The sequence below is a fragment of the Pundamilia nyererei genome, unplaced genomic scaffold (assembly GCF_000239375.1).
Source record: "Pundamilia nyererei isolate P.nyererei 1_Seehausen unplaced genomic scaffold, PunNye1.0 scaffold00176, whole genome shotgun sequence".
Classification (NCBI taxonomy): Eukaryota; Metazoa; Chordata; class Actinopteri; order Cichliformes; family Cichlidae; genus Pundamilia; species Pundamilia nyererei.
Window position 1 is genome coordinate 65,486 of NW_005187577.1, and position 8,878 is coordinate 74,363.

General features: G+C 43.1%; 1 protein-coding gene across 1 annotated transcript in view; it reads right to left on the minus strand.

Annotated features, from left to right (window-relative positions):
• Positions 1-85: 85 nt before the first annotated feature.
• itgb5 (integrin, beta 5) overlaps positions 86-8,878 on the minus strand; it is a 41,168-nt gene continuing 32,375 nt past the window's right edge. The window contains exons 12-16 of the mRNA XM_005746251.1: positions 5,531-5,753; positions 4,371-4,471; positions 2,029-2,148; positions 896-1,062; positions 86-718 (exon numbers count right to left, since the gene is read on the minus strand). Coding sequence (XP_005746308.1) covers positions 623-718; positions 896-1,062; positions 2,029-2,148; positions 4,371-4,471; positions 5,531-5,753 — 707 coding nt within the window. The 3' untranslated portion in view covers positions 86-622. The remainder of the gene's footprint in view (positions 719-895; positions 1,063-2,028; positions 2,149-4,370; positions 4,472-5,530; positions 5,754-8,878) is intronic.

Here is an 8,878-nt window from a genome sequence, read left to right on the forward strand (position 1 = left end):
TTAAAAAAAACTATTTAAATCTTTCCAAGACTTGACTCAATAACTTCTGTGCAAAATGAAGGTAAGAAAAGTTGCTTAGTAAAAGTTAGTAGTACCAAACATTTTAATAGCCCCGGCCCCTCAGAAATATGTGCTTTTTAAGAATCATGTGAATTGGAATCATCTGCAGTTCAGAGTCGTGCTGGGTGCGCAGTCTGTGCTAAAAATGCATCTTCAACACCTACAAAAATATACAAAGAGAAGCCAATATCTTGCCTGATCTGTACAGAATGAGCAGCGCTTTTATGTGGCTGGAGTTATGGTTTCCACAAGTTGGTCTATGATGAATAACTGCAGACGAGCTCACTTCTAACCCTAATCACTCTGTATCCCGATCACGACGAGGGTGGTGTTAATTTGTTCGGTGAAGCACAGACACAGGTGGTTTGAATCTCCCGGGTGAAAATAAAACAAAAAAAGGCCACAGACTTCTCTTTGAACACACTTTAAGTCATTTCTCTTCTGCCATCGCCGTGGGTGTGCACTGTGCAGACGGGTGAGTGTGCTCAGTCCACCATCCACCTCAGGCACGTCTCCTTGATCTACTTGTTGGACCGGTCCCGCCGCGCCCTGTACTGAGGGATCAGTGGAGCCCTCCATTGTAGGACTTGCTGTACATGCTGAAATCTGTTTCCACAAAATGTGTAGAGATGGGGTGCTTGTACAGAGGGTTAGAGGCCTGAGGGGGAGAGAGATGAGACTTTTAATACCTGAAGGGCCCATTTTATTTGACTGGCTTGGTTTATCTCACCTACATAGAAGGTGCTGAGGTTTTTCAGCCTCAAACTATGAGCCTCAGTTTATTGCTAGTATACATGATGGGGCTGTAATACTCATGAGTTAGGCTCATCCTTACCATTTCATATCGGGCACGCGAGCGGGCGCTCTGGAAGCGGGCAAACTCACGCCGGTCGTGGATAGTGATGACCAGCTTCCAGGCAGCGAGCAGCAACAGTCCTACCAACAAGATGCTCCCAACCACTGCCACCAGCACCATCAGGGCATCTGGTCCCCTGACGCACTCTGAAGCAGGCACAGGAAACAACATTTAACACAAGCTCACTTAACTTAAGTCACAGCTCTTTGTTTCCTATCTTCAGCAAATATTGGTGAGGTGAAATGGATGGCATGGTGGCTGAACAGATCGGGCATAATGGCTTGGAACCAAACCCCCCCCAAAAAAACAAAAAACAAACCTCTAAGGTCTTAGAGGTGACCGGACAGTCACTGGCACAATGAAGAAACTGAGTGTCTGCTTCAGCCAGTTCGTATCACAGGGAAGTCACAAGTAGTTATTTCTTAAAAACATGAATGCTACTGAAGACACGGGGCATTAAAGGCGGCACTGAAAACACAGCAAGAGGGCCAGGGTGTCACTCTGCCCACTTAAAAATAGACGTGTGGACTTTCTGGAGCCAGTGTGTAAATGGAGACAGCGAACTCAGGTAACATGAAACAGTTGACATCCCCCACGTTTGCAATCAAAAACAAAAGTTTGACCAGAAATTTTTTTTATGTCACTTCTTAGAATTAGTCAATGTTTTCAGCAGTCAGTCTTTTATTTTGAGTAACAGTAATGTTAACAAATGTTTGTATTGAATATGACCGTTTGAATCCACCTGTACAGCCTGAAAATTTCTAGTTATTTTTGGTCCAATTTGTAAAAACAAATTGGACCAAAAAGAATAAATTCGACACCCTGACTCTGGACATAGAATGACAGTCACTCAGTACTACACTCTTAAGCCTCCTTTGTAGTGACAGGTTCATTGTCTGTAACCACTGAGGGGGAATAATGTGAGGTAAGGTTGGGAGCAATGAACCCAGAATCTTTAAAGATGGTGGTGAAAATCAAGCAGCTGATACCTACGTACAATCCAAAAGCACCTGATCATTACCAGCTGTCAAATTTACCAACAAGTGCTGCTAAAAATCAAAACAAAAAACCCAGGAAAGACAACATTATGTATTGTTGTTTGTAGCACTGACCTGGCTCTTTAAGAGCTGAGAGTATAGATTGTCCGCTGGCGTGCTCAGAATATGTGAACTTCATGACACAATCGTCGTCTGTCTTGTACAAACAAAGCACAGCGCCGGGCTCGTCAGTTTCTAAGCACGACAGAGAGAGATGGGAGGTGGGAGGAAACACAGACACATTTTTCAATAAATGCAAGTTTCGCACTTTCTACTGCTGTTCTAACAAAGCGAGACTTTGATATTATAAAAAACTATTAAGGTTTGGCTTCAGATACTGGAACAAAAGACATCCAAGAGGAATCTCACGGTCAGGGGCAAACGGAACCACTTATGAATGTTTAACACATCAGTCAATGTCTCTGCTGTGAAGTCACAATTTAAAAACAACAACAACAAAAAAGACAGCCTTGACTGAAATGCTGACATTCTGTTTGCCATTGTTTGCATTCGATCATCATTATCTGACCAGATTCAAAACCTCACAAGGGAGGATGAGGTCACTCCGTCCTGGTCCACCCCTCCCATCAACCCCTGCTCCTCTAGTTCATGCACAAAGTATCTGGAATGTACATGTGGAGACCATTAAGGGCAGTCAGATGGCTGAACTAGTAGAGAATGCTATGAAACACATCAGACCTGGGCCAGGGCCATGCTGGGCCAATATGGAATGCTAATATAATAGTCTCTATGGCTAAACACAGACTCAGGCCATGCAGTGTCACAGTGCCACTTAAAACATTTCACATTTCCCCCGAGTGTTCAGCACCAGGCTGTGAGGGGAAAAAAAAGATGCACTGCCAAACATTTTGGATGGCGTCCCCTGGCTTTTTACAATGAACCACGAGACAGGCAGTGCACTGCAGGTTTGGTTTGTTTAGCGGGTGGATTCTCCCTGTAGAGAAGGTAGGTGTCAGCGGAGGATTGGATTCTAAAATAGACTGAACTCTGAACCAAATGAGGGGTTGTAGACGAGATGGTGTAGCTGCCTGCTGTGTGGAGCTGCGACAGGTCCAGACCGCCGTCTTCCACATAATAACATAAACAAGAGGCCAAGCCTGACCGCTGAGCACTGGGTGTACTTTCATTAGCAATCACAGAGGTGTGAAAAAAGAAAGGGTGCAAGCAGCAAAGCCTCAAACAACCACAGAGAGTGGAACAGAGGTGACAGCCATACTAGAAAAGAAACTCAGAGGCTGTAGCACCTGTAGATGCTAACAGGGGATTTATACTTCTGTGTTAAGCTACTGGAACCAGAAAGCTCCAAAACCCTGCCACATAATATGATGTAAGCTGACGTGGAAAAGTAACTACACTGTTTTTAAATTTATCAGTAAAAGAATAACGGCTATCGTCCTAGTACAGGAAGAACAATCACAGCCTCGATAAAAGAATTCCCAGTGGTCGGCATATTCCTCGAGGGAGATTGCTGAAACGATCAGAATGCACCTGAGGAAAGTACAAATGTGTCTGTCTCTGAAAATGAAAAAGAGCCAAACCAAAACAACAACAAAGAGTGGGAACCAAACATTTTATTTGTTTCTTATCGAGGCTGCACCACACATGAAACAACACGCACAAGCATGAATGCTGGTAACAAAGTTGGCTACTTTTACAGGTTATTGCATAGAGTCAGAGACTCACAGCACAAATCTAAATCAGCTGTGACATGTCACATGTCCATCCAAAGTACCTGGAACTAAAAACGTTCCTTTAGACAATCCCATAAACACCTGTCAGGACTAGACATGTACTATACCTCATCTGTCCATGCCGAATGCACTCTTGGCTGAAATAAAATACTGTAGGTCCAATCAAACAGTCCAGTCCCCCCATTTGCTAAAATGGTCACTTCTGTTGCCAAAAGGGCAAAGATGGTGGTGCCAAAATACAAACTTGAATTTTCCTATAATTTGTTTTTAAAATAGACTGTATATAAAAGATGGCCAACTATTTCACTTTCAGCTAATCAGTTAAGCCGCTTCAAGCTCTGCTGCTTCAGTCGTTTCTGTCTGGTGTATGTATCCTGCTTCTCATGAAAGCTTAAAGGTAGAAGATCACTTAGAGCTGTTCTTCTATGTATTGATATTTAAAATATCGTTTTTCCTGGAATGGAAAAGTCCTTGCGCGTGCAATTCAGGCTGTTGAGCATCGGAATGTACTTTATTACATCAGGTGTTAATAGTGCCTCATTAGTGGGAGTCAGACAATTACTTTAGCAAAGTCCCACAGTAACAACAATAAACGGTATGCAGAATGTGAAAAATGAAACTTTTGCAGATGCTACAGATGTGAATACTTTTCTCTGCCAGCAAGTTGGTCTCTGTGTTAGCGTGTGTGTTTTTGTGTTTACTCACTGAGAGTCTCCACAGGGATGATGTGATCCTTGCACTGTCGCTGGCAAGTCTCATTGTCCGCAAGCCTTCCAGAATTGAAAAGCCGGCACTCAATGCACTCCCTGAATCAGAGAAGGGCAAAGACACGCTAAACATATGCATACATTTTTATATCTACATTCAGGAGGCAGAGATCACTCAACCCAAAAGCCAATCATATGACATTGTTACTGTGCTGTCGAAAGTGCCCCACTGTGCTCTGCTAAAACACTGGAACTGTCTCTACTACAAACTGCGACTAAACAGCAAGTGAACCGTGCAGCACACAGAACAAAGAACCTGATGAGTGCATGAACTGTTGCTGGTGCAGGTTACAGGAACCTTTCACAGATGCTTCAAGTTTGTTAAACGCCGCTTTTAAACTTGATTTGGTTCTTAAAAGAAATGGTTTTCTATTCTGAGAGCTCAAAGCGCTTTCTTACTACAGGACACCCATTCACAAAGAGATCGATACAACACTATTCTTATATGCCTCTAAGCATTATGCCCAGCAGGCTCCAGTGGATGCATTAGGCAAAACTTGTTCTATGCATCATGTCAGAAGATGCTTCGACAGAGGTTGAAAGAAGCAGGGATTGGACCACTGATTGTCCAGTTATAGAAATGTCATCAATTCTCTGGCACAGCAAATGCACAGTGATGCCTTTGACTTCCACTATGGAAGCAAAAATCCTGTTTTTAAATCAGTTCTGACCAGCACTTGCGCTTTTGCACAATAAAAACAACATTAGTTTGTCAACTAAACTTTATCTCTCACAGGAAGCCTGTTGAGAGGAAACTGTAGTTCCATCCCCTCAAAAGCTCGAGCTGCTACACGGAGTGATCCGGGTTCAAACGGCAGACAAATGGTTTCATGTCTTCAGGTCACAAATGACAAGAGAGTTAGCTTTGAAGGCATGGGAAGAGTTTTCTGATCAGTCTTCAAGTGAGAGAGGTATGTGAGGTCTTGGTTTTAGACTACTTAGAGCTTTTCCTGGAGCTTACAGTTGCAGACAGCCTGAAGGTTTCAATTTTCCACCTTATTTCTCATCCATCAGCGGATATTAGCAACCCAAACAAGCAGGTCAAGCTCCAACTTGGACTGTGTAAACCACAGGTATAAACCGCAGCACGGCACTTACCTCTTTGTGCCGCAGGCATCGGGGCAAGTGGGGCATTTTTCGCAGGTTTCTCCAAAGGCTCCGGGCTCAGTGCACTGACAGCGGCCGCACACACAGCTGCCTCGCCCGCTGCACATCTGCCCGTCATCTGAAATGCAGCCCGATGTTTCTGTCGAGCAGTTGCAGTTGTCGCCAATGTAACCGGCATGGCATTTACACTCCCCACAGTGACACTCACCATGACCTGCCGAGAGAGGAACACACAGCAGGTCAGCAGAGAAACAATGTTACAGCGAGGCAGCTCGGACACTGTATGTGATAAGAGATATTTTTAGCAGATGCTCTGAGTTTGAAACACCTAGGTCACATTCAATTTTGGGCGTCCATACCACCTGAACGCCCAGCAGGGTGATGACAACACCCCATTGGCCTCTTAGAGCTGTGGGGTAAAAGGTTTTCTGGACATAGATCCCTATAATCAGCAACCCTCATAGAAAGCAAAAATTGGAGTTTTATGTGATTCATTTCATGGCTTTGGAAATATATTGAGATGCTTTTGTTGGCAAACTTGAATATCATTGAAGAGTGGATTACTGGCTAAATCTAAGAACTGAAGGACTTAGATTTAGCTAGAGGAACAAAAACTACACTAGAAGCCGCTGGCTAAACTTCACGTGTGACATGAGATTGAGCAACATATACAGAGTCTAGCTGACAGTTCATAGAGGTGGTTTTGCTTCTCCTTTGCAACAGTGGGAAACTGAAACATCTGGAGTATTGCAGTGTTGATCATGCTCTTCTCCTACCAGCACTGAGCAAACTGCCCGGTTTGTACTGCACTCATTGACTTATCAACACTGGAATGAGTCCGAGAACGGGCTCTAGCTCTTGCTATAACTCTGATTTGGTTTGGTTGTCTAAGAACAGCCTGTGGTAAAGAGAGAGCAGTCAGAGACAAGAAGACTCCTTGATATAAGGAGGACAGCAGCTGCAATCAAAGAAGCCTTACTGACAAGCTGATTTCACACCCGCTGTTCCAAGACCCTCCACAAAGACCAAATTCATGAATCTGCTCCCAGAGAATGATAAGAAAGAGGAAGGACATACTGTAGGCAAACTATACCAATACAGACTTTATCAACAGAAAAGGAATGGACTGGTTCTTATGTAGCACGTTAATCGAGTAGGCTGGTACATTAAACACTTGACTTTTCCAGTCTTCCTATTTCAAAGCCGTTAAAATGGAAAAAACACTGAAGACAGTTATTTGTGGAGACTAAGAAATAACTGGGTCACTAACAAATGAAATCACTGTAGGAGTGGTTCCTACTTCTGTCAAAGGGGCTCTCCTGGCAGTCAAGAAAGACAATCACAGTATACTGCCAGTCAACATCAGACACTACCAGGAGGAAAAACTGAGCCTCTGATTGCAGCCAGATCCTGAAAGAGGTCACAGAGACTTCTCAAAACCAAGAGGAAACATTTTTTCTAATCATCAAGCAAGTGGTCAGGGTTGTGCAACATACTGTCTGGAATCACAGACATGCAGTAAATTCTTCCTATTCTTGTCTAAACACTTCCTAATTATTCAGTGCATGCTGCAGAGCTGTGCATGTTTTTTTCTCTCAAGGTTGAAAACCTGAGACCAGTCAAATGAAATTTGTTTAGAGCACCACTCCTAGCCCTCAGTCACTGGAGGCTACCACGATGAGTGGCATGTGGCTGACTCACAGTACCAACACTGGGAACGTGTCCTTAGATGACTGCGCTGCTTTGTGGGCATTCAGAGGGCACGAACTGGGATCTTTTCCTGACAGTATGGGGAGGATAAAAGAAGTGTAGCTGTGTTCTCATTCAACATGTCCTGGCGAGCTGCTAATAGATCTGCTGTGTGCAAATACTCCTCTAATATTTATGTGAAATATTCATGTCTGTGCTCTTTCCCAGCGCTTATGACTGAGCTTTTGGAATTTCCTGTTGTATACAAATGTTGTTTTCTGCATCACACTGCATGGCTGCAATTCTTTTCTTTAAATAAATAAAGAAAAGAAGAAGATCAGCTATGTGGGGATCTTTTTATAAAAGTCTATGCAACAAGACAAATTCATGCTAGGAGATGTTCATGCTCAACTTAAACAAGCTTAAAATTGGCCAAACTCCAAGTTAAAGATGTCTTTGTTTCGTCATATGTTAGGCACCGCTTCTTTTCCTAGATGCTAACAGTCTTTAAACCACTGCACCAATCGTGAAATGAACTGGCGTGCCGACAGAAGAAAATACCAGCGATCAACACTTCACGAGTCTACAACAGCTAACCGTCACCATATGCCTTGAGCCAGATGTTTGGAGCAAGTGCACATGCTCTTTATCCTGCCATTCCGTCTTGTGATTTAGCTGGTAAGTTGTTTCACTTCTTCTTCTCTGCTGTGAGATTAAGCAGTACTCACAATAAACACAGCTGTAGCGGAGGAGGGAACATGGAAAGTGTTCAGATCCTTCAGAGCTGTGACCTTCCCCTTTAGCTTGCAACTTTTCCATGACGTTTCTCGAGACATTCTGTCAGCCTGGAACAGCAGCCAAGATGAGTTAAAATGAGGAAGAGGAAGGAGTTGTTCTGGAGACATCCAAGACTTTTCATTTCTGACATTAGGCTGCTTTCTGTTTCGTTACCACCATCTCAGGCCGTCAAATACTTATTACTTATACTCCCTCATGTTGCTCGATTCCCATAAGAAGATTAGAGGAAATTCAAAATGGAAAGGAAAAACAAAAAATGGAAAGAATAGTGTTCTAGTCTTCACACTACTGACTATGAATACCACATGAATGAATGAAGCATGAACGCATACTACATATGTCTATATCTTGCTCACTGTAATGCACTAGCCTAAAATCTGCCATACATCTTTATTTTCACAATTTTACCCATCTTTGCAGTCAACTGCTGCAGTAAAATCAGCGAAAGCATCTGCTTTTCAACATTTCTCAGGTCCAGCTCTAACCAGTGGTTAGTGAAGGCATATTACAAAGGATCTAAGTTTTTTTCTCTTTGTGTGAACTGACAGGAAAGCTGGGGAAGCTGCAGATTGGCACCTGGGCCTTATTTCTGTCTACATCTAGGTGTGTTTTGTCTTCTAACATTCAGTCTCTGACGAATGTGTAGCCCAGCTAGAAAAAAAGAGCAGTGGAAAGTAGTTTTTTTTTTCATGTATAATGTAAACAATTTAGTCATTTCTTTTTTTCTTTTATGTTTAAAGGAAGATGTGGACCAATAAGATTATCTGTTGTCATTTAACTTGGCCAATCAGCAATGAGCTCCCAGTGACCCTTGCTGTTGACCTTGATCACATGATTTCCTGTGTTGCCATT